The 24,724-nt window shown below is 58.2% G+C and overlaps 1 protein-coding gene across 1 annotated transcript in view; it reads left to right on the forward strand.

Annotated features, from left to right (window-relative positions):
• TRABD2B (TraB domain containing 2B) overlaps window positions 1-24,441 on the forward strand; it is a 216,945-nt gene extending 192,504 nt beyond the window's left edge. Inside the window, exons 5-7 of the mRNA XM_023630292.2 lie at window positions 7,180-7,270; window positions 10,388-10,657; window positions 18,941-24,441. Coding sequence (XP_023486060.1) covers window positions 7,180-7,270; window positions 10,388-10,657; window positions 18,941-19,160 — 581 coding nt within the window. The 3' untranslated portion in view covers window positions 19,161-24,441. The remainder of the gene's footprint in view (window positions 1-7,179; window positions 7,271-10,387; window positions 10,658-18,940) is intronic.
• Window positions 24,442-24,724: the final 283 nt, after the last annotated feature.

The raw sequence follows: 24,724 nt of genomic DNA on the forward strand, positions 1-24,724 counted from the left end.
AGCCTGGGCACACGGGGTGCTCAGCTTCTCTGCCCTCAGGTGTCCCCGCTCAGATGTGCCCTGAGAGTCAGTGGGCTGACACTTGCACAGTCAGCGCCTGTGCAGCACCATCCATCGATGAATGTGAGCTCCTGCATGGTCATTATTATTTCAGAGTCCCTGCCCCCTCAGAGCCCGCAGTCCTCCAAAGACGGGATTCCCACACAGGCGAGCACAGTGCCGTCCAGCAGAGGAGGCAGAAGTGCTCTGCGGCCTCTGAGGACCCGGCTGGGACACTGCAGGGGAACCCCAAGAGCTGGGCATCAGCTCCAAGTGCCAGGAGGCTCAGGAGCCAGTGGGCCCCATCCCTGCCCGCATGGCTGGCTGCCAGGCAGCTCTCGTGGGGTCCTGGGTGCATCATTCCAGGGAAGGAGCGTCTGGGGGTTGTGGAGTGATTGCCATGGCCACCGTGAGCCCTAGGCCCGGCCCTGCCCCCTGTAGTTCACAGACCCCACAGGCTCCTTCTCTGGGGTTCTCCCCACAGTGCCCAGTGCTGCCCTCCAGTCCCCCTGCACGGTCATTGCCTGGATCCGGAGCGGTCTCCGACCCCAGGAGGAAAGGGCATCCCACCCATCTCAGAGTCCCCAGGGCCGGGCACATGGCTGGCACGTAGGGGTCCTCAAGAAAGGCTTGTGGAGAAGGACTGCTGGCTCCAGGTCCTCAGGGCACAGACCTGTCAAAACCCCCAGGGCTCAGGTCCTCACCAATGGGACCAGGCGGGGCCCACGGTGCAGGCTCCCTAATCTCTCTGCTGAATATTGTTGAAAGAGGATCTGGTCCAAAGGAGATGAAAGACTCAAGCCTGGGGATGTGAGAAGACCTGGGAGGGTTGCCTCGGAGGGACGGGCCTGGCGGAGGATGGGGGGTGCCTTGTAAGAGGAAGTACACAACTGGGCGAGGCCCTGAAGGGGACCCCCCCAACCTGAGCAACCGTTTGACAGGCACCAGAGACCCAGAAGCAGCTCCAGCCCCCAGAGGGAGCCTGCCCTGTGCCCAGGGAGCCCCAGCCTCAGCAGCTGCCTCCACAAAGTGCCCTTTAAACGGGCACACTCTGCAGTGTGTGGGCTCAGACAAACTCCAGCTCTGCCGCTCTCTGCCCGCGTGACACCGGGGAGTCCTGCTGGCCTCAGCAGGATTGTTGTGAGGCGAGGGCAGGGGAGAACATGAATCCAAGCGTTCGGTACAATCTAAGTGCTGGGGGAACGGCAAGCGGGGTGGCTGTTCTCGTTATTTGTAGCTGTCTTTGCATGATTAATGGCAGGGCTGAGCTGACCCGCTGAGATGAGCTGAAGTCTCAGGGCTCTTTCGTTCCTCACGTCCTGAGTTCTAGCAGCCTCCAGAGAGGAGCAGATGGTCAGGGGGGCAGAATCAGGCTTCACTCAGACACGCCCAGCTTCCCAGAGGCTGTCTGAATCCCCTCTGCGCAGGCTGGACATGTGGTCATCGAACCTCTGCTTACATACCTCCAGGGATGGGGCACTCACTCCCTTACAGAGCTGGACAGTGGCTTGGGAGAGTGTTAGTAGACCACATACCCCATGCTCTTTTTCCCTTTTGTGCCCATGTATGTGCTATGCCCTCTTTCTCTGACTCACCTGAGGCCCCTCCTCACTGACCCCTCTGGTCTGAGTCCCACTCTTTTCCCTTCAGCCTCATAGGCCCTGACGTCCCTCCCTCACTACAGGGCTCACATGGTTCATGTGCCCGTCTCCCCTCCACACCATGATCTCTTCCGGGGTGGGGACCATGTGTCTCAGCTCCTGGCACGAGGCCGGGTGCAGGGGAGGCATGCTCTCAGTCCTTGCTGAGCTGGAAAGGCCCCTGCCCTAGGCTGGCACGCCGAGCAGAAGGAAAGCTCAGCTCTGCTGGTTCCCACACAGACCCTCCCTGGAAGATGAGAAGCCCCCTGGCCCCAAGTGTCCGTCCTTCCTCTGGTCCGTCTGCCCAGCCCTCCCGTCACACTTCCTCAGGAACACAAAAACGGCCGTCGCTTGCTGTCCAGCGGCCGACCCTAGCAGCTAGATTAGCATTTGAAAGTTTCCCTTGCATTAATTTCAGACAGAACATAAATACAGGTTTGGGATCCCACTTCCAGGAGGAGAAACTGGAACCCTGGTGGCCTCGCTGGAGAGAAAACACATGCGCCAGCCGCGGGCACCACTGTGACTGGAGCCTCTGTGGGATCATCTGGTTCTCCCCTCTGCCCGGCCCCCAACACTGTCTTGAAGTTACCCTGTTAATTGGCGTATTGTTCTTGCTGAGCACTCACACAGTTCTCTTCCATCTGGTGAGCCTTAGACGGGACACCTGTTTCTGACAATTTCCTCCCCCAAAATGTGAATTCAGGACCCCTCACAGCGGCCAGGACTCCAGAGCGGGTGTCCTGGACCAGGCAGCAAACCAGCACATCTCTAGGTAGAAGTCTAAGCTTTGTCTTTCACCAGCTGTGCGACCCTGGCAAGTCACATCCCCTGCCTGAGCTTCAGCGTCTCCTTTTCCTTCTCTCCCTCCCATTGTCTCTGTTTCTGTGTGTCTCTTACTGCCTGTCTCCGGGCCCCTCTCCTCCTGTCTTTCTCCTCTCCGTTTCCTTGTGTCCTGGAGCTCTTCTCCTCTCCCTGTCTCTCTCTGTGTATCTCTTTTCCCTGACTCTCTGTGTCTGTGCCTCTGTGTGCCCCACCCCCACCGTCCACTCTTTCCTCCTCTCCTCTCCTCGTCCACGCGGCCTCAGCAGATGAAATGGAACGTGCCTTCCTGCAGAGAGCTGGCCAGAGAACAGCTGTCGGTGCTGGAAGGAGCTGTTGAGCGGTGGCCAGGAGACCCCGGGGGCCTGGGCAAGCCACGCAGGCTGAGCCCAACACCGCGGGGCCCCGTTGGAAATTTTCCACACCTTTCCCGCAGGTTCCAGGATAGACGTGGTGCCTTTTTTAGGATTTCTGACCTTGGAGGCAAGCCTCGGCCTTGTCTGCCAGCCTCTGGGGACAGCATGCGCTGGGCCTGGGCTCAGAGACTGATCCAAGGGCCAAGCTCCCAGGATTGGTGGAATGTGGAGGATCATCACCCAGGGGCCGGGCCGGGGCTACAAAGGGAGGGAATCCGTGAGCTCAGGTCTCCTGGGGATAGGATGAGATCATGGAAAGGATGTGGAGTAACAGGTTTTGTCATTCATTCATTCAACAAGCATTCATGAAGCCACCACTCTGTGCCAGACTTGGGCTTAGCCCTGGGGACAAAGATGAATCAGACGTGGCCCCTGCCCTCGAAAAGCTCACGGTCTCCCCTCAAGTGGGTTGTTGGGAACACGTTCTGACAGAGGCCGCTCTGGGCTGTGGGAAGCTCATTCCAGCTGCAGGGAGGAGGGAGAGCTGGAGAGAACAAGGAGGACGGTGTCTGCAGTGATTCAGGCTGAGGGCAGGGTGCCCAGGCCAGCACGGTTGGAGGTAAAAGCCCAGGGACTCTGGTGACTGACCAGATGAGGATGAGGAGGGAGAAGAAAGAGTCAAGATGGGGCCCATGCGACTTGGATGGCAAAGCTCAGCTGAGACACATCCCAGGAGGGGAGGGCGAGTCGGCTGTGCCCCTCTGGAGACTGTTAGGTGGAGATGTCCGAGAGGCTGATGGACACGTGGGCCTGGGCGAGGGCAGCAGTTCCAGAGTGGCCCGCATTGTACAGTAATTTAAACCATGTGGGTGGATGATTTGTCCACCGATCGTGAGTAGAGTGAAAAGAAAAGAAGGCTGTGGACAGGGTTCCCAGGGGCCCCCACATTTATTGGGCAGGAGAAAGAGGAACCCGCCAAGAATGCGGACGGGAGCAGGGAGAGGAGTGTGAACCGGGACAGGTGGTGCCATGGGCTCCAAGGACGGTGCAGCTTCCACCATCCTGACTGCGGGGTCCTGTGGAACTAAGCCCCAAAGAGGGCGATGGGGGTGGGCGAGGGGGACATGGGCTCAGGCGCGAATGGCTTGCACCGTGCAGCCCTGCAGCAAGGACTGCATGGAGAAGGCGCCCCCTGGAGTCGTGCAAGGAGCAGCCTCGTGCAGACTAGGGACAGGAGGGACCTGGTTCTCCCTGGCCTGGCGCGAAGGAGGTGATGGCTGCTGGGGCTTGGAGAAGATGGGGCTAGGAATTTGAAAAGATCATTCCTGATTGCCTCCAACTTCCCAAAGTATCTGAGGTCTTTCGTTTAGGTCTAAAGATGCACAATGAGGGCCTGGAACCACTGAGGTTGAGGGAATGGACGGGGCACCGACTGGCCACTGAAGCTTGCCAGGCGGTGCTCAGGCTCCAGCCAGCATCCTGCAAGGCCTGGGCCCTCCACAAGCTCCAGGAATGCTCCTTTTGGAGCGGCCACTCCGCCCATGAGTAAATATTTGCCACTGCTCCTGTGCAGCCTGAGGAGAGCTGTTTTCCCTGGTGGCTCTTGAAACCCTCTGGGCAGCCTCCTGCTGGGCCTGGAGGCCCTCGTCTTTAAACGGGTCTCCATGGAGGCAGAAAAGGAATTGCCTTTGCTGCCAGGAGTAGATTCCAAGAGCCGCTGGCAGAGTTCCTGCAGCCTGTGCACAGAGGCCGCCATGGCCGGTCCCTTCCAGCCCCATTGCGCTCCAGGGGCAAGCAAGAGTGGGGACGCCTCTATGGCCCCAGCCAGGGACCGGCTTAGACCATCACTCAAGAGTGCACTGTGGGCTTTTCCAAAGGACGTTCACCCCGCCTGCCTCATTAGGGCTTTACAGCTGCCCACAGAGTCAGCTGAAGGGACATGTACCCATTTGACACACGGGAAAACTGAGGCTGGGGGCAGGGAAGCTGCTTGCTCAGGATCATGTAGTGGATTCTCACAGGCTTGACAGGAGCCCGAGTCTTCTGTCCTCGACAGCTCTGGGTCAGGGCCGGAGCTCTGGGAGGCCTGTTCAGGCCTGCGTTGTCTAAGCCTCTTCTGCTTTAGCTTCCCAGATGAGTGTCACTCACCTCCTAGTCTTTGCACGTGCCCTTCCCCCTACCTGGAACAGCCTCCTCTCAGTGCCACCCCACTCCCATCCTCACCTAGCTAACTCTTACCCCATCCTTCAGCTGGCAATGCCTCCTCCAGGAAGGCTGCCCTGAGCCCAAGTTGGATTAGATGCCTCCCGTGTGCTGTGACAACCCCATGTGCTTCCTTCCATATAGAGCGTAGTGCCCAGGGTCTAAAGAGCCTGATTCTCGAGACTGTGAGTGCCTGACAGGAGCCTGCCTGGTCACCCCTGCCGGGCACTAGATACACATTCAGCCGTGGCTGTCAGACGAATGAGAAAGGGTGGGGGGAGGGAGAACACGTCTTCATAAGGGCCTCTGGAGTCAAACCAAAGCCTTCCCCATAGAACTGGAGAGCTGGAGGAGCCCACAGGTGTCACGCAGCCCCTCCCTCCCTTGTGCATAGAGAGGAGCTGAGAGCATTCAAGCATGATGGTTTGCCCAAGGTCTCAGGGTGGGCGTGGTGGGTCCTGGTCTAGAACCGAAGTCTCGAATTCCCGATCCAGTGATCTTCCACGGGGATCCACAGGTGGGATTCCAGGGACTGGGAGGCCAGCAAGGGAGAGTTTCTTGGGGTTGGGGGATACCAGCCCAGAGGTGTGCGAGGCTGGCTCACCCGCCTGCTCCAGCCGCTGTGCAGTCCCAGCCTCGCTCCCTCTGTGCCAGCAGCCTCTCCGTTCCCCGACAGCTTGTCCACTTTCTGTTCTCCTCAGACCTCCCTGGGGCTGTCAACATGCTGACCTTCCGGCTTCCCACCTGTCACCACCCGTCACAGGCAATTAGAGTAATAGTTCAGAGATTTCCCCCCAGGTTCTGAGATGAATAGTGAGCAGGAGGGGAGCACGCTGCCAATATGAGGGGGCCGCAGGGCAGGCACACAGGCAGGGAGGGCCCGAGGGGCCCAAGGCAAGCACCTGGCCACCCCCACTCTGCCCACATCGAACAGGTGAGGACACTGAGGCCCGGGGGGGAGGAGGGGCTTGCCAGCGTGCTGACTCCCCGCAGTTATTGCCTCCACAGTCACGTGGCCTCCCGAGCGTTCTTCTGACCAGAGCCTGGAGAGCCTTCCCTGTGTTCTCCCCGCTCAAGCCTGCATCCCACCAAAGGTGGGCAATTCCCGCTCTCCTCCGGGGCTGTGGACTAAACGATTCACTCCTACGATCTCAGTGTCTAACAGGGATGACCACAGAGCAAGCACGTCACAAATGTCTGTTTAGTGAATGATTGATGAATGACTGATAGTGAATGAAATGAATGATTAGTGGGTGGGGAGTGAGATGAAGCCCAGCCCCCTCCCCCACCACGCAATGAGGCCACCTCTGCGGGGTTCAGTTCTGCGTTTGTACCTCCTCTGTGCCACGCCACTTGTCTGCTGGACCCTGCTGTCAGTGGGGTTCTGTTGCTCTCTCCATCCCCAGAATCTTACATCTCAATGAGTGCTCAGGGGCCATCTCAGGGTCTGTGCTCTTGTGTGTGGTCCACAATGTTGGATAGATGGTGAATAAATTAATCCGCTAGGGCTCGGATCCAGCCAACATGGACTGAACATGTGCAGGGCAGTGGCCACGTGGTCTCTGGCCTGTGGAGCCTGGCAAGGAGAGAGACATGAAGCCACAGAATGCCCCCGCCTGCTGAGGGAGGGGAACTTGAGTTGCTGGTGGAACTTATAAAGATGAGCCATGGACCTGTTGGGGGCTTGAGGGCTTGTTGGAGGAGGTTTCCTCCCAGGTGGGTTTTGCATGACTGCTGGAGGCTGTCCCTGCCTGGACATCTGGGGCTGGAGTCAGCTTAAAAGTATGAAGCACAGTGCTGCAACAGGAAACACGCCTGAGCCGTCACTATATGCCAGACACTGTTCCCCAGTCATCACAACAACCCTGGAGGTTACTATTACAGTCATTCCCACTTTACAGATGGGGAAACTAAGGCATGGGGAGGTACAAGCAGTAAGCAGCGAGTTAGGATTTGGACCCAGGAAGGCTGGCACCAGGACATCTTCCCACTACACCGTACTGCCTCTCAGGGAGTCTGGGGCCTCAACTTTGGTGTCAGTCACTGGCCTGAGGCTATCCCCAGTTGCTAGTGACCTGGCATATGGCTGAGCCACATGAGCTTTGTCTCTTGTGTTCCAGGTCACTTTCTGGGGAACAACACAGTCATCGACGTCCTCCGGCAGGCAGGGCTGGAAGTGGAGCACACGCCCGCGGGGCAGACCATCCACAGGTGAGCAGCCGGGGCATCGGGGGACGGGCTATTGCTGCCAATCTACCGCCAGACCTGACTGTGTGCTGCATGGCCGGCTGCACCCTGCCTTCCTGCTCAGCCTGCAGGGGAGAGCTGTGAAAAGGCTTCTGGTGAGATGGGGCTTCGCAGAGGTCAGCCTTGACTGGGCACCCAAGAGCGGAGGGGCTGGGCTGGAGGTGGGGAGGCTGGAAGGAGGCTGGCACACAACTTCGCGGAGGCGCGGGTGGCAAGGCGGGGCAGTGGCAGTGGGAATGGGAGGAGGGTAGGTTTGAGAGGTGTTCACAAGTTAGAGACTGGTGGCTGAGTGGGGTGGAAGGACTCTATAGGACTCCCAGGCTGCTGCTTAGAAGAATTGGGGATGCCCAGGCCCTGAATCGAGATGGGGCCGTGGGTGGGATGAGCAGCAGCCTGGCTTCTTCCCTGTGTCCCAGCCCCACCCCCACCTGTCCTCACCTTCCTCTCACCACACCTGCTCCATGGCTGCCTCTTGGCCGTACCCTCCACCCCTGACTCTCCTGCTAGGGCACCCACTGCACTCAAAGAGCCATGTGGTGGCCATCCTCTCCTCCTGTGGGGGTTTCCTGTCCCACCGCCCCAGGCTGGGAGCTGCCCAAGAGCAGGAGCCAGCTGGGTCCAACAGTGGTCCCAGCGCCAGCGCCAGGCTGGGCATGGCGGGCATCAGCGCATGCTGGGCAGCTCCAGAGTCAACGACACGATCCTCAAGCTCAGATTCCAAGCAGCTCATGCTCCCACCTTTATGCAGGAACCTTCCTCACCCACCCGCCAGGGTGACCACAGTGTGATTTTGGCCCCTGTCTCTGACATTACAAAACCCAGAGTCCAAAAGAAACTTGAATCATCATAGCTAATACTTACTGACTGCTCACTGTGTACCCAGCTCGACAGACTTTGGCTCACTGAGTCCTCACAATAACCCCATGATGTAGGAACTCTGAGTATCCTCATCTTCAAATTGAGGACTCTGAGGCCCAGAGAGGTGAAGTCACTCGCAGAAGGACACACAGTTCACATAAATGGCAGGCTGGCTCTAGGGCCTCCCTGAGCTCCTAACCACTCCCTGTACCCTGTCTGGAGTTAGGAATGCAGTTCAGGATGGGAGTACTCAGACGCAACAGAGGCCTGGCCTTCACGCAGCACACCTGAGTCCCCGGGGTCACCAGAGCTGGGAGCTCCAGACTCCTGGCTCCCGGCCAGCGCTCTCCCTGTCTCCGTGGCGCTTCTAGAGGAACCTCTAAACTCTCTCACGCCGGCCCCTCCTGTCCTCGTCTTGGTCATTTGAGCACAGCACAGATCAGTGTGTGCTGGGCCAGGCCAAGTGTGTGTGTGAGGGGTGAGGGACCCGAGGTAGGCTCGGGGACAAGGCCCTTCTCAAGCTCCCTGTCACAGCCCCAAGGACCTTCCCCTTGAAGCTCATTGTGTCTGTCAGGCCACAAGGCTGCCTCCTTCCTATTCATCTCTGAGCCGGCACTCAGGAGGGTCCCCCCTCCACCCCCAAAGGCCCGCTCCGGGGCTCTCAGCCCGAGCACAGGCTGGAATCCTGCGGGCGGGGATGCAAGGAGGCTCCGACAATAAAAGCGGCATCGGCCACAGGTGCTTCCTGGATCCATCTTTTTGTCTGCCTGTTTTGAATTATCTCCCCAGCAGCTGCGGCATCTCCCGGACCCCGGGAATCCGGGGCTGCGGTGGGGCTGGGGGCGGACAGGCCGAGCTGATGGCCTTCTCTCCTTCAAGGAGAGAGCACCCCTCCCCCCACGGAGCGTGCAGGAAGGGAGTGCGGGCCGGGTTGCTCGCAGCCTGGGGTGCCACCAGACCCTTAGTGTTCCCAAAACCCTGCCCAACCTCTCCCAGGGTCAGATGTCCCCAGTAGGAATTCTGTTGGGGCCACAGAGAGAGAGGAAAGAAGAAAGGGAAGAGGAGCACAGGATGTTCCCAGGCTGAGGGGTGTCTGTGTACACCTCTGTATGGAAAATGAATGCCACACACACGTAGCCCCATGTTAGTGCCCATGACAGCCGGGCCCGTTGGCTTGTTGGGCCACACCACAGAGAGGCCTGTGTGTGGCAGGCATGCTGCGAAGACCTCCTCTTTCGTCCTCATGACGACCTTGTGGAGTAAGCAGTAATGCTATGCCCCTTTCACAGCTGGCTGCTGCTTGGGACGATTGTGTCCCCTGCCCGCAGTCACATGGGCTGTAAGTCGCAGAGCGGGTACAGAAGCCCACATCCCTCCCTCCAGCCAGAGCTCTAACCAGCTGACACTGTCCTGCCTCCTTTGAAAGGTGCTCAGGAAGTATGTGTGGGATGCGTGAACGGACGGTTGGACGGACGACACAAGCAACAATGCTAATATTTAATCATATTTTGTAATTAATAATGTTCATCACTAAAACGCCTCAGTTGCTTGCTGTTTGCCAGGCACTGTTCTAAGAGCTGTACCTGTGTTCACTTACATCAGCCTCCTGATGCCCGGGGAGGTACAGGCTGGAATATCCCCGTTTCACAGAGCAGGAGACCGAGCACAGCGACGTTAGGTCACTCTCCTCATGTCCCTCAGCCAGAGCTTTCTGAGTGAAGGCGACCCCGGCCAAGATCAGACATGTCCCAGAGACCCGCCGTGCATGGCTCACTCCCTGACCTCCTGCTAGTCTGGACTCAAATGTCCCCGGGCAGTGACCAGCCTGCCTCCCGGCCCAGCGCCCCTGCCCCCGGCCTGTCTCTGCTTTGTCTTCCTCCCCAGCAGTTGTCAGCACCTGACATCCTGCAGGTCTTACTCTCCATCTTCCGCTTCGGAATGTGAGCTCTCAGGGGACGGGGACGGTGTTTCCGTCACTGCTTTTGCCCAGGTCTCAGCAAAGTGCCTCGTGCAGTGTAGATGCTCAGTAAATATTGATTGATTTCACTAGTGGAAGAATGTGTCAGATCTCCATCTGTCCACACCAGACAGTGGTTCTCCTGGGGTACTCTCCCCTGCCCAGTGGGGGCATGTGGCATCTGGTCCTGTCGGGACAACTTCCCCACTGAATTGCACTCCCCGTCGCTCCAACACGTGTGCCTCACGTGCTGTTACCCTTTCCAGCCCTGCCGCCCAGAGCCCAGCGCCCCCTCCTGAGGGAACCTCGGCGAGCCCGGCCCCAGTGACCCCAGCTGCTGCCATCCCCACGGCACCCTCGGCAACCCCTACCACCCCGCCCGAGGAGGAGGACCCGGCGCTGTCCCCACACCTCCTGCTCCCCGACAGCCTCAGCCAGCTGGAGGAGTTTGGGCGGCAGAAGAAGTGGCGCAAGAGGCAGAACAAACACCAGCGGCCGCGGCAGTTCAACGACCTCTGGGTCCGCATTGAGGACAGGTGAGCTGGGGAGGGCAGGTCTGCCCAGAGCCCGGCCTCGCTCCCGCTCAGCCCGCCTCTGTTATCCGCAAGCCGGACTCTAAGGAAGCGTGGCAGGTGGGCAGCTGAGTGGCAACTTCAGGGCTGGCTTGTCTCCCAGTCACAAAGGATCCACCTGTTCATCCTTCAGGTTTAGAGAGACACTCACATCTGATTTCTCATTTTTATCTCAAAACGAAAGCTGGTATAGTTTTCTCCACTTTAAAGGTGAGGGAATTGAAGCTTCCTTAAGGTGCAGTGCACAAAAGTCTGCTGTGCCCTTAGCTTTCCTGGATGCACCTGGGGTGCAGAGACGAATCCAGGAGAAAGTGGAGCAAGGCGCTACATCAAAGGCAGTGAGCTCCCTGCGCCTGGAAGGTCTGAGCGGCCAACACCCTGGCACAGAGGCTGCAGAAGGGATCCCGCTGTGCAGGAGAAAGATGGCAGATGGTGCCTGACACCCTAGTGCTGTGGGCTGTGTCTCGGGAAGGGACGGGGACTTTGTGATAAACCTGGTTGAAAATGGGCAGGTGCAGAAATCAGCTGACTGTGCTGATGTCTCCCCATCCTCTGCCTGTGCCATCCCCTCGGACCACTCCCCAGCCTATCTGTCACCAAAGCTCCTGCTGTGACCAGGATGCTGTCTTCCAACCTCCGCCCACAGGCTCAGTACAGAGCAGTCTCCCTAGATTCTGCTTTGGGGTAGGAATCTCCATATTTGGTGAGCAGTGTCGCCACAGCCCCCAGGATGTCCCAGGGAATGACCATCAGTGAAGGTCAGAGTCCTGCCCTCTGCTGTAGCCCAGGCCTGGACATTGTGCCCTGGTTGTTGGCCCTCGGAGATACAGTCTCCATCGGACCCTAAAGATCATCATCCAGGATTTCCTCAGCATCCGCAGATGTTGGGGTACTTGTAAACACACAAATTCCCAGTCACCCCCACAGACCTCATCACTCAGAGCCTGCACTGCAGGGGCCTGGGAAGCCACGGGTTGCGTCTGCAATAGAGTCTTCTGAGCAGTTTTGGGAAACTTGGACCCAGCTTTGCGTTCACTGATGGTGAGCCAAGGCAAGGCCCGGGGGCAGGGGACCTGTCCAGAGTCACCCAGGGAATCAGGGGCTGCCTCCTGCGCTGTCCACTTCATGATCCTCCTGCAGCCGGGTCTCTGAGTCATGGACAAAAGGTTGGCATAGTCCAGACCATTGTCTCAAAGTGAGGGGCGTGCACTATTTTTAAAAGACTTCCAGCAAATAAGAGCCGAGCCCATTGCTCCTTCGGGCATTGGTTTCCAGGCGCCTGGCTAGGGTTACTGGGAAATGTCCTTCTGCAGAGCCCTGGCTGGCCCGCCTGCCCGAGCACTGAGCACTGCTGCAGCTGTATTAGCTGTGACACATTTGGCTCACGTGCCCAGCATGGGCCGCCCCCTTCAAACCGGGAGCCACTTCCGTCAGCCCCGGGGAGGGCTCGCAGGCTGCCAGGGAGGCGTGGGGCAGACGCAGGCGCTGGCGGCTCACACAGAGCTCCAATCAGGAGGGTCACTCAGGGCCCCGATCAGCTTGCCGGGGCGACCAGGAGACCTGGCCAGTGGTGGGTCCAGCCTACGGGATGACAGGAGGCTGGCTGTCAGCTCCAGCCACAGGCCCCCAGCCCATAACCACGTCTGAAAGGTAAATTTCGGCCAATGGCTCCAAACGGCTTCCTTTTCACAACACGTAGCTCTGAGACACAGAGCCTGGTTTCAGGAGAAGAAAACAGCTTTTCTTTGGCAAGGGGAAGCCCCTTCTAGGTCCTGACAGGTAAACTGTGGTCGGATAACGTTCCTCCATCTGGTTGGGTTGGAGAAGGAAGTTTCCACCGACCAGCCGCCAGTTTGTTGAGTTTCTTGCGGCTTCTAAGGGAAGCGGGCCCTGAGCCCCCCTGAGAGGCCTGGGTGCAGAGCACAGCTTCCTCACTCCAAGGCACTCACCCCATCCTCCTAGGGTGCCCAAGCTTCCAGTTCTCCAAGAGGGAGCAGAGGAGAGCTCCCTGGGGGAAACTCGGGCCCGTTTGTAGTCATTCTAACACAACCATTTTCCTTGGAGCTTTAATTTCATTCAGAGTTTTCTCATTTTCTTCCCCCGAAACCCCACTGGAGCCATCCCCTCCTCTCCATCGCCTCTCCCCAGCTCACCTTCCACCTGTGATCCTGCAGCAGGGTCCTCCTAACAGGTCTCTTGGCCCTGCATCTTGCCAGCACATCAAGCCCCGCCCCCCCACCCCACCCTCCACCAGGTAGACTCCTTGCCTTCGCCTCCCTTCCTGCCTGATCCCCCTGCTGGGGGTGGGTGCGTGTGGTCATTTGCCAAGCTCCCGCTCTGTGCCAAGCACTATGTCCCCCAGTCCTGTCAACAGTACTGCGAGTGAGCCTTGTTCGACAAACGAGGAAACTGAGGCTCAGCGAGGTCAGCTGACTTGCCCAAGACCACGCAGCAAGTTAGGTGTGGAATCAGAACCCACGCCCAGGTCTGTGTAATGCTAAGGGTCACCCTGGTCCATGGCCACACAAACGTCCCTCCCGCCCTCCCCCGGTGTGCATCTCCTCCATCCTTGCCCAGCTGAGGTCTCCCTTCCTCCTGCAGCTTTCTCTGCGCTCCCCTCCCCCACATTCCCACAGCCCCTGGGGTGCCACACACTGCAACTCCTCACCTCAGTTTCTAGGCCAGGAGGCTCTGGAGACCAAATCTGGGTTGGACTTCTCTGGGTCACTGGAGGCCTCTCTGAGGGTTTGTTGACCGCATGCGTGAGTGAGAGAAGGAAGGAGACAGCCGGGGTAGGGGCTGCAAGTGCCTGGCCAGGACACCACCTAGAGCAGGCCGGCCTCCCCTCTCCCCTCATTACCCGAAATGTAAACACACCGGAGGAAGTTTAGAGAAGCAGCAGCCCGTGGCAGGATGATTTATGGGGACCCGCGGAAAGGGCCAAGCGCGTGTCTGCAGATGGCTGCACCCCACTGGCAGAGCACTCTTAGGGAACCCCCACATCAGAGAGCCAGGAGCGGGCAGCAGGGCGGGGCCGTTCCCACGCCGGCTGTGTGCAGGGCTCCGCCCCAGTGCAGTATGGGACTTGTGACAACCCTGTTTCTCCTTTTGTGCAGTTAGGCTTTGACTGGCCTCTGGAGGTCATGCCGACTCTGTTGTCCTCCCAGTCCGCAGCCGGGGTGTGCGTGTGTGTGTGTGTGTGTGTGTGTGGAGTAGTACATTGGGCCATCAAGATGGAAGGGCAGTCCTGAGGGGGCAGGTGCAGGGAAGAGAGCACCTTCCCGGTGCTGGGCACGGCCCAAAGCAAGACACAGAGGGGGGCATCAGTGTGTGACGGACCCATGGTGTGGGTGCCACCGTGCAGGGGCAGGAGGTACAGGACACCTACATGCAGGGGGTCATTGCCCTTCTGGGCCTCAGTTTCCCCTAAGGTGTGAGCAGATGGCCCAATCCCCCTCGGAGGGAAAGAGACACAGTGTTCCACCCCCTGGGCCCCTGGGAGGGCTCTGCACACACCTCCTGCTGGCCTGCCCGTCCTGCCCCGAGGTTCTCTAGCTCCAGTTTCTCCTGGCACAACCGGGCCTTCTTCTGGGACAGGGTGATGGGTGTCTTTGCATGAGGCAAGAGCCCCATCTGATTAGAGGTGGAAGATGCCCCCGTGAGAAACAAGAAGCAGGATCACTCAGTGGATAACAATGCAGATGGATTCAGGCAGAACTGGCTTCAAATCCCAGCCCCTCCTCGTACCTGCTTTGAGGCTTCGTGAGTAAGCGCCATGATACTTGTAGAGTGGTAGCCGGCACCAGAACACGTGACACTCAGTAACAGCTGTCTCCAGAGTTGTTGGCCAGGCTCTCAGTGTCGTCTAAGATGCCCCACTCGCCCGTCCCCAGTAAGAGCTGCTCGAGGTCCTTTAAATGAGCTACTGGGTGGATGTTGCACATCCCCCCACCCTAGTTTAACAGGAGCACAAGGGCCACACACGGGGTACCCAGCCCCACATTGAGTGCTGGTGGGGACGAGGGCAGGAAGAGTCTTGGGTGCCAGGCAGGCAGGGACAGCTGAAAGAGCCCCGGAGCCACAGTCCGTCTGCCGGTGCCTCTGAGGGGTCCGGTCAGCGGGGGCTGAAGGATTGGGGCCCTGGAGGTCAGAAGTGGTGAGGATGGCTGAGGGTAGGGTGCAGGCATTCCCAGCAGAGAACACCATGTGCCGATAGGCGTGGCGGCTGGCGTGGGCCTCAGTAGCAGGAGGTCACGCAACAGGCAAACCCATGACTGTGGATCTGTGCCTGCGTCTGACCTGGTGGCCCCGAGAGGCTGAGGCCAGACCGGAGTTGCACTGAGGTCTCCTCCAGCCGGACCACACTGAGAGCTCTGCCCCCAGGCGGCAGGACCACGGTCACCAGGCCCTGCACGCCCAAGCTCCATGGCCCCTGGTCTCCTCGGAACCCTCCAAGGAGTTCACCCAGGGCATAGCCCTGCAGCCCCTGTGTTGGCACAAAAGCCATGGCCCCCAGACTCCCAGAACCCAGCCCTGGATGGCTCCTAGGAACCCTCTAGTGCCGAACTTGGCCCCCTGCTCCCGGAAGCCCTACAGGGGGGTGGGACGACAGACGCCATCTCAGGCACTGACCCCAATTTTCTGTGCTTCGTACCTTGGGCTTCTGCCTAAGCTCTCCCTTCTGGCTTCTGCTGCCAGAAAACATTTCAAGTTGATGGGTCTGCTCCTGCTCCTTCATTGTACACTTGGGAAACTGAGGCCTTAGAGGTCAGGACTTGCCCACAGTCATGCAGCAAGCAGGAACATGGGCTAGAACGAGGCCTCTGCCTTCCGCCGGGCAGAGGGGCCCTTCCCCACACGAGGGGCCCTGCGGGCTGGGAGCAGACTCAGCCCCCTGGTGCCAGCCGTCTGCAGAGCCTGGGAACACTCAGTGTGTTTGGTTTGGCTTCGAGGCCCTCTTGCCATTTTCCCAGCATGAGCCTGGGGGTGTCGGGGGGTCTGGACTGGGGACTGAGTTTTGTGAGCAGAATGGGTTGGGGAGGCAGGGGCACGTGGAGGGGCCTTTCCTCCCCACCCCAGCCTCACCCCATTTCCCTGGGACTCCTTCCAAGCAATAAAAGCCCCCTCAGCTCCAAGGGGGCGTTTGCATCCTTGGTTTCAAAGTATGAAAGCAAATGCCTTTGGGCGCCTCCAGACGCAATTTTCCTGCCTCCTCCTGATGGGCAGCCTGGGCCGCTCTGGGCACCCTGGTGGCGCACAGCCTCCTCTCCCGAGGCCAGCCCTCGGGCCGCCCAGCTCGGGCTGAGAGGACCAGGCAGCAGCTAGGAAGGTACTTTCCAGGGACCCTCCGTGTTGTATGGTGAAGAGCTTCTTTTCAGTAGAAAAAGAAGAGAGGGAGGGGGCTGGGGGAATGACTCCCCAGGGCAGGCATGATCCCTCCAGGGACTGAGGCCGCATGAGGCCTTATCTGCCACTCTGGCAGCCTCCCCCATGGGTCTCAGCAGAAGCACCGCACTTCCCTCCTGGCTCTCCTTCCCACGTTGGCTCATCCCTCAGCTGGGGACAGCACCGAGGCCCAGCTCGGGCTGGGGAGCCAGAGTGCTCGGCGCACAGCGTGTCCTGGTCTCCTTCCTCATCTTGGAAATGGGAATAACAGTACACATGCGTAGCATCAAGCACAGAGTCTGCCGGCACATAGGAAGTGCTCCATAAGTGGAGGATGCTGTTAGGGGAGAGACACAAACACAAACATCTTAATAATGGTGCTAAAAGTAGCCAACACCAGGAACACTTCCCACGTGCAAGTACGTTACGTACGGAAACCCATTCGAACCTCGTCTGCATAAACAGGTGCCTATGACACAGTGTGACCAGTGAGAAATGCACGGGGTTCTGTGGGAGCCTTAACTCTCCCAGGTGGCACTGGGGGATAGAGGACAGATCAAAGAGGCCTCCAGTCGAGGGGACATTGAGTCAGGCCTTCAAAAGTGAGTTGGGAGATGACAGCAGGGCATTATATGTGGCTGGAGAGAGTGGTGCGTGCCGGGAGAGCCAGGGAGCTGAGGTCAGCCAGCACCTGGTCCTGTGAGAGGTCTTGGACGCTCTGAAAGCTGGCACGGGGTGAGAGGCGTAACGTGCCAGACTTCGTGGGCTCTAAGGGGCATTTGAAGCCACCTGGTCCACCCCCCCCCCCACTCAGTTCCACATGCACACTCTCTATTCAGGAACATCTTCCCTCTGTCGGTGGCTCGTGACAGGCATTTGCTCCCTTCTCTCCTGGCCGCATCTCTGGGAGTTTCTGAAGACAGAGGAGCACAGTACATCACAGCTGTCCGCTACAGGTGGAGAAGAACCTCACCCAAGGACACAGCAGGTTCTTGTGGCTGGAGCACGACCAAGAGTAGGGAGGGAGGGAGGGCTGGGTCAGGGAGCAAGGACCCGTTCCTCTGCTGAAGGCATCTGGACACCCCCTTCCCGAGCAGAGGCCCCAGCCCCTGTGGAGGCAGAGGTGTGTTGGTGTCCCCCGCGCTCCCCTGCCCGCCTGCCTCAGCTGAAGCTGAGCCAGGCTGTGAGAGAGCCAGGGCTGGGCTGTGGTGGTAAAATTACAGAGCTCACCATGGTGGAACAGCCCGTTGTTGGGGCCTCATGCCCGGTATGTGGACACTCAAGCCAGGGTAAGGTGGGGGACCAGACGACTGGGGAGTGAGCAGCCTGTCGGGAGGGCCAGTAAGCTCTGGAAATCGGGGCAGTGTCCCACAAGGAGGAGGCTGCCCACACTATAGATGGCCAGGGTGGGCCAAGCTTCCTGCCTGTCCATCAGCTGCTGGTGAGCACCTACTGTGTGCGAGGTTCAGATCCTGGCCCTGCCGTGGGTCCTGGAGCAAGTTCCTTACCTCTCTGTGCCTCAGTTTCTTGATAAATAAACCGGGATGATAGACACACCTGCCTCATAGTATTGTCAGGAGGATTAGAGGTTAGTGGACAATAAGGGCCAAGCTCTGTAAGCACTTCCCTGGTCCCCCAGGGGCACCCCCAGCATGCACAGGCTAGACTCGCTGCCGTCCCTGCCGACTGTGGCATCGCCTCTTCCGTGAGACCTTCCTGGCCCCACACTGGATCGGGGCCCTCTGTGTGCCCCTGCCCCTGGGCTTCCCCTCTCTTCCTTGCTCCTCTGGCGTGGGGTGGCCTGTGGACCCACCGCCTCCATCTGCCTCCAGCCACCTGGGGCTCCACAGGGCAGACCTGGGCCCATCGCTTCTTCAGCCCCCACCCTTTTCTTCATCTTAGGGCCTCCCACCCCCTACCGAACCCCCAACCTGGTGGCCTATCTTTGTCCTTGTCCCCTTTCTTCCCCAGTCCCCGACTTGCCCTCTGTGCCTCTCTTTGTTCATCATTTCCTATCTCTTTCCAGGACTTGAGCCAGTAACCTGCTGCTCCTGCACCCACCTGACCCCTGCCTCCCCCCATACTCCCCAGGGCTGACCTCAGCCTGCTCGTGTGTTCTGACCTTAATCTCTCTTTATTTCTCTCCACCTCCTTCTCTCTCTCCTTCCCTCTTTCACCTTGGCTTTCTTGAGCTAAGAACCTTATCCATTATCTCCAAAACCAGATTCTGTTTTTATAGGTTCCTGAAGAACCACACCTTTTGCTAAAACTCCCTGCAGTTATCAAAGCGAGGCTGACCCCAGGGCTCTCTCCACCTGTGGAGGGGCGGCCCGCAGCCATGACCTGGCCTCTCTGAGGCTCTGTTTGCCCATCTGGCGAAGGGGGGTGATGAGACCCATAAAGGTTTGTTTTGAGGACCATCAACACTCTCAGTAGATGACAGCTGTGAGAACTAGGGCGGTGAGGGGGTGGGCTTATTTGCGTGTTCCATCTTCTGTTCATTTCCGATGGGCGAGGGGAGGGCAGTGGTGGCCTGGCACCTGTGTGCTGGCTGTGGCGGCCCACTGCCCCAGATCCTGCTCCTCCCTAACACATCAATTCTTTCTGCCTGGGTGGTCTTGAGTGGTCACACTTGAAGCCTGTGTCCTGGAGCCTGGCATAGGAAGGCAACTGTGGCCTCAGGAGCCCAGCCGGCTGTGTGGCCCAGGGCTACTCACTTTCCCTGTCTGAGCCCCTTGTTTCCTTCTCCATTTTATGAGAAAAAAATAGACCCGATTAAAGTTGGATCTGAACCCTCGGGCCACAGCCCAGGACAAGGCAACTGAGCAGTCACTCCGGGTATCCTGTGTTTTCTCCTTCCAGCACCACAGCCTCGCCACCCCCGCTGCCCCTGCAGCCCACGCCCAGCCCTGGGACCGCCAAGCCCCCCTTCCAGCTCTCCGACCAGCTCCAACAGCAGGAAGAGCCGGGGCCCACCAGCAACTCCTCGCCCAGCCGCTCCCGGCCCGCCCTGGGCCTCCTCCCGGCCGTGGCTGCCAGCATCGCAGCGCCGCTCCTGCTGCCCACCCTCAGGTCCTCCTGACCTCGGCCGACCCCTGCCAAGAAGCCAGAGAAACCATCGGAGGGTCTGTGGCCGCACCCCACTGCCCCGCCACCACCTGTCGGGCATTCCAGACGGGATCCGTTAGAAAACTAGAGCTTTATTGTACGTGAGTTACATCTTCTTTTTTGTAGAAGGATCTTAATTTCCCATAGTGCTATGGGGCTTTTTTGTAAAATACGTGTCCATATTAAAAAAGAAAAATGTATTTATTCTACCGATAAAACTATTTTTATGTGGCCTATGTTAATAACCCCTTAATTAGCCCCAACTGCAACCCAGGAGGTGGACCCAGGTTGCCAGGACATCTGCGACCTCACGCGGACTGTGGCTTTGAACTGGCTTGCTTGGGGCTCAGCGGCAGCCTCCGGTGTCTGGGTTTGGCTTCTGCCAGCTTGGGGACCTCAGAGGGAGGGGGAGGCAGACAGGCTTAGCTTTTGTGAAGCTGGATTCGGGAGCCAGAGATGTGAACGCTGACAGTCCTTCCCTCGGCTGGATGCTTCCGAGGGCTGGGAAGATGCTTTAGGAAAGAGAATGCTGCTATTTTGAAAACCCTGAGTGTCTGTGAACTGGCCCTCCAGAGCTCTTGGTAAGTGTTTGACCGAAGCCCCGGGGTGGGGGAGGGACTGGATGCTGATGGAGGTGGTCCCCGGCCCATGTGACAGATGGTTACACTGAGATCCGAAGAGAGGAAGGTGATTGCCCAAGGTCACACAGCAAGTGTGGGATCCAGGATGTGAGCCTCTCTGTTCTGGCGTTAATCCAGCTCGCCTTACAGGAGAGGCTGCTGAAGCCACGGCCAAAGGGAGCGAGCTGAGCCGAAGGACAGGAGTGGGCACAGAAGGGCAGTTGGAGGGCCAGGGAGGGGCTCTAGGAGTCACGTGGTAATAATAATCGTTTGAGAGCTGCCGCTCATCCGGGACCTGCAGCCTGGCAGGCACTTTGCACACTTACTTTATCACTGATTCTCACACCCGTTCTGTGAGATATGTATCCCATTCCACAGAGGAGGAGACTGAGCTCCCATAAGGGATAAGGGGACTTGCTCAGGGTCACCTGGCCGGGACGTGGCCCCGGATCAGTGTGATTCAGAAGCGATGCTTGTCTCCTGGACCGTGTTCTGCTGTGTTCTCCCTGCACAAGGAGGCTCCCAGGGAGGCGGGTCTCATCTTTATTGGGCCCGCAACCTTCTTACTCCAGCCAAGGAGGCTGTTGGGCACACTTACTCTTGTTGATCCCTCTGGCCAAAGGGCTCTGGCAACAGTGTGTGCCACGTGTCTCATGCCCCAACGTGTCTTATCTTAAAGCCAATGAGAGGCTTTCCTGCCAAGTCAGAGGCTGGGAGGCTGGGGGGACAGCAGTGGGGGGCCTGGGGAGGCAGAGCAGCCAAATAGGGGCAGGCAGGCAACTGAGACTCAGAGAGACTAACCTAGCTCCTCTTTCCCCAAACCAGCAGCTGAGGAGGCAGAGGACCCAGGTTGGCTGCCTCCCAGCACAAACCCTCACTGGGCTGGCGGCTCATCAGTTGCAGAGTCCTGGGACCCAAGAGCAGAAGGACCCCCCCCCCCCCCATTTACAGGTCACAACAGGAAGAGTCATAGTAAAGCCGAGAGGAGAGGCACTTCCCCAAGGCTGCACGCTGGCCAGTCTGCTGACTCCCAGCCAGTGCCCCGAGCATCATGGCACCATGACTTTCCCTGGCAGGCCTGGTAGTGGCTGATTAGCCCCAGGACCATTGTCCCCGGCTTGGCAGCTGTCTCCCTTCTGAGATGGTAGAATTCTGGGCAGCTTGTTGGATGGTCAGAGGCCCCAGGGGCATCTTAGTGGGCAGCTGAATTCTTTTCAGCTCCGCCCCAGATGGATGTGTTTGAGCTTGAGACCTGGCAGGAGTCCTGTGAGGGTCCAGCCAGCCCCGTGGGCACCACACTGTAAACTGAGCTTGACCCCAGCCAGGGCTGGAATCCGTCTATCCTTGGCAGAAATGTGACTTCCTGGTTCTGAGCGGGAAGAGGCTTAGCTGACTTATAAAGCAGGCTCGGAAGGCCTGTTGGACATCAAACAGATCGTGCAAAGCGCTATTAGGATGAGATAAGTGTAAAGGAATTAGAAACACACAGGCCAGATTTCCCTCTGTTCCGGGCAGAGTGTGGCATGAGATGTATTGAGATGGAGCTTGAGGTTAATTAAAGATGAAGCATTTGGGCAAACGGTCCAGGCACCTGACCGCATGCCCAGATCTGTGCCAGGCACGGCGCCAAAGAGGTAAATTAACGCAGTGTGCGATTATCAAGCACACGCAGTGCCAGGCTCTGTGTTGGAGCCAAATCCAGCCACCTTTCCGAGCCTGGAGGAACTCATCATTGAGATGGAACAAGCAGCCCGATCCTATGTTCCTAGAAGGCACTTTAGATGTTATCCTCCGGGCCCCGACCACAGGCAGATTCAGCCCTAGTCTTCCCCAGATCCCTCCTCTGGGCAGACGGGGGGATTCCAAACTCTCGTTCAACCCAGCACCCAAGTGTTTAAAGAAGGATGGACGGGCAGCAGATGGATGGGCTGACTTATTAGGTAGACATGTGCCGATGGGACAGCCAGAGCCAGTGTGGGTCAGACATCTGCAGCCTAAGTTCGCTGATCCCCGAGGACCACCCGCTGGCCAGGGTTTGAGATGAACTGAACTTGCTCACTTATGTCCCCGAAGACCCGAAGCACATATGAAGGGATCTGCATGGCTGGGGCTCTTGAATTCCCTCACCCTGGGCCAGGGAACCACCATTCCATCAGCAGCCACTTATGCACTTGGAGTCATCTATCCACTCCTGCTGACTTTTTTCCAGCACATTCTATGTGCCCAGCCTTATAAAATGCCCCTGTTCCCTGAGAGTATTGTGTACATTTCTTAGGACATTCACATTTGACCTTGAGACAGGCAGGGAAGATGAGAGGAGAAGTCCAGCAGGTGAAGTGGCCTGCCTATGTTAGCCCCAGTCCCTGGTCTCTCAGAAAGCTGACTGAATGACCTGGGGGCCTTGTAGGGCCGGTGAGCACAGCCCTGTCTTCCAGTCTTCTTCCAGACTAGTCTGAAGCTCTAGACGTCAGCCGGATAAAGGCAGGGACAGAGGAGGTGTATGAGTCAGGCTGCAGGGAGATGCAAAGGGCCACCGAGGGCCCCTCTAGCTCTGAGATTCAAAGATCTGGAGTCTAGAGAGCATGGGAACTTGTACTGATTGGCAAATTTGCCTTTGCACTGAAAGACCATGGACAGATTTTTCTTGCGCTGAATGTTCTGTCATCTGCTTCCTGGCCTCAGCTAGGCTTAGGCAAGCCTTGGGGCTCAGGACCCTTATCCCACCGGCCTAGTCTCCAGTCCGGTGCCGTTGTCACAACAGATCGCAAAGAAAGGTCCTCCAAGAGGAAAGTTTATGAAAAACACCATGAAGGACAAGAGAAGATCCCCCCGGGAATTGCAGCTTTGATGGTATCCTGGGGGGCAGAGAACTGAACTGGGGCTGGTGATAGTGTTCCAATGACCTGGGGTAGGAGCCAAAGTCCTCAGCCTGGCATTCTAGACCCTCCACGATCTGGCGCTGCTGACCTTGCCAGCCACATCTCTCATCTCTCCCACTCTGTGCCTGGCCAGACTGAATCGTATTTGTCATTTCGAGAATAAACAGGCTGTTTCACACATGCCACTCCCTAGGCCTGGATACTCCCTTCTCTTACCCATGACTGCTCATCCTTTGAGGATCCACTCAGACAGCTTCTCCACCAGGAAGCCCCCTGCGATTCCTTTGTGCTCTCTTAGCATCTGTCACAACACCCACTCTTCAGTGTTGAGACTGTCTAATTGTGTATCTGCTCTCCCGTCAGACTGTGAGCTTCCCCCATCTGACACAAAGATGGCACTCAGTAGATGTGTGGAGAGGGAAGGAGGAAGGAAGAAAGGAAAAGGAAGGAGAGAGGCAGCTCGTAGCTCTGCTGGTGGAAAGTTACAAAGCCAAGGCCGTCTGAGGATGGACAGGTGCCCCTGCAGGTGGTGAGTTTCCTGTCAGGAGAGGTGAGGTGGGCAGCAGGCCCACTGGCTGGAGATGTGGCAGGAGAGTCAAAGTCCTGGCAAGGGACTGGGGTAAATGACATCAAGGGTCCCTCCTGGCTCTGTAATGCTCAGGTTCTTTGAACATTGTTATTTTTCCAGAAATTCGTCTAGGCAGCCAAAAACATCACCCGGGCTGGCTGTCTAAACCAGTGAGGCTCAGGCGCCGGGCCAGCCCCCCCCTCCCTCCGTGCTTCAACAGCCCAGGCGGGCCAACGTGAACTGGCAGGTCTGCCTGCTGCCGTGAGGCAGCGGGACTCCTGGCCGGGGAGCGGGGAAGGGCTGGACTGGAACCCAGGCCCCTGGCCCCAGCCCGGAGCTCCTTCCCTCCCTGTCCCTCGACCTGGGGGAGGGAAGAGGGAGTCATGAGAAGTGAGTGAGCCCTACCTGGCCCATTCCCAGGACCATCAGCACACCCTCAGTTCTGCCCACCCTTTCTCCGAATGTGGGCTCTTCCTTTCCGGAGATTCCCTGGGAACTTCTTCACTTTGCTGGGTGACCTTGGGCAAGGCCCTCCTCTCTCTGAGCCTCCATTTCCTCGTCTGTCCAATGGAGACCTTGTTTCCTGCCTAGGCTGTCCTGGGGGGACCAGGGGATGCCATGTGCAATCTCAGGGCTCCATGAAGGTGAGGTGCCACCTGTCCCCAGGCACAGTGCGTGGCTCTCCTCCCAGGACCTGCAGGCTGCCATGGGATTGGGAGGATGTGGCAGGCAGGAAAGATGACAGAGTAGCTCACCTTGGAGGGCTCCTCCATCCCCTGTCCCGCTGCAGGGAAAGTGGGCTTTGAATGGGCCCCAAGTCTAGGAAGTTTCTGGCAGGGTTCTCAGACATCTTGGGCCCCCGTGGCTGGGGTGGCAGGGGCTGACTCTTGGCCAAGGGCGGTTCTAGCCAGGAGCAGGGGAAGCCAGAGCCACTGCCCCATTCCTGGGCTTCGAAGAGGTTGCAGAAGGTCCCCACCAGACTCTCACTGTGGGACACAAGCTTCAGATCTTATGTGTTTGAAAGGTATTCACGATGTTCTTTTAATCACCTCTCCCCCTCACCTCTGTGAATTGCCATGAAGAGCTCTTTAAGAATATAATAGAAGACAAAGAAAGATGCTATTAATGTTATTTTGCCAAAAATATTTTTGTAGCATAATATATTAATAAAAGACATTATGAATTCCACGAACGGTGTCTCTGTGTGCTGACAGCCCCTCCTCCCACAGGGAGCATGCGGGAAATCGCCTTTCCTGGGAGGGCCTGAGGCAGTGGTGTGGGCAACTGGAATGGGCCCATTTTCCCTGCAAAGACTCGGCAGGTTCTGGGAGGGTGGTTTGGGCAGGAATCTGGTGGCTGGAGAGACCTCATGCCAACTGGGGTCTGGATAGCCCTCTCCGGCCAGAATGAGCTGCCCCCAGGCCTAGAGAAGGAGTCGCTCGCCGCAGCAGCAAACCTAGAACCTGGGGGT

The sequence above is a fragment of the Equus caballus genome, chromosome 2 (genome assembly GCF_041296265.1).
Source record: "Equus caballus isolate H_3958 breed thoroughbred chromosome 2, TB-T2T, whole genome shotgun sequence".
Lineage (NCBI taxonomy): Eukaryota > Metazoa > Chordata > Mammalia > Perissodactyla > Equidae > Equus > Equus caballus.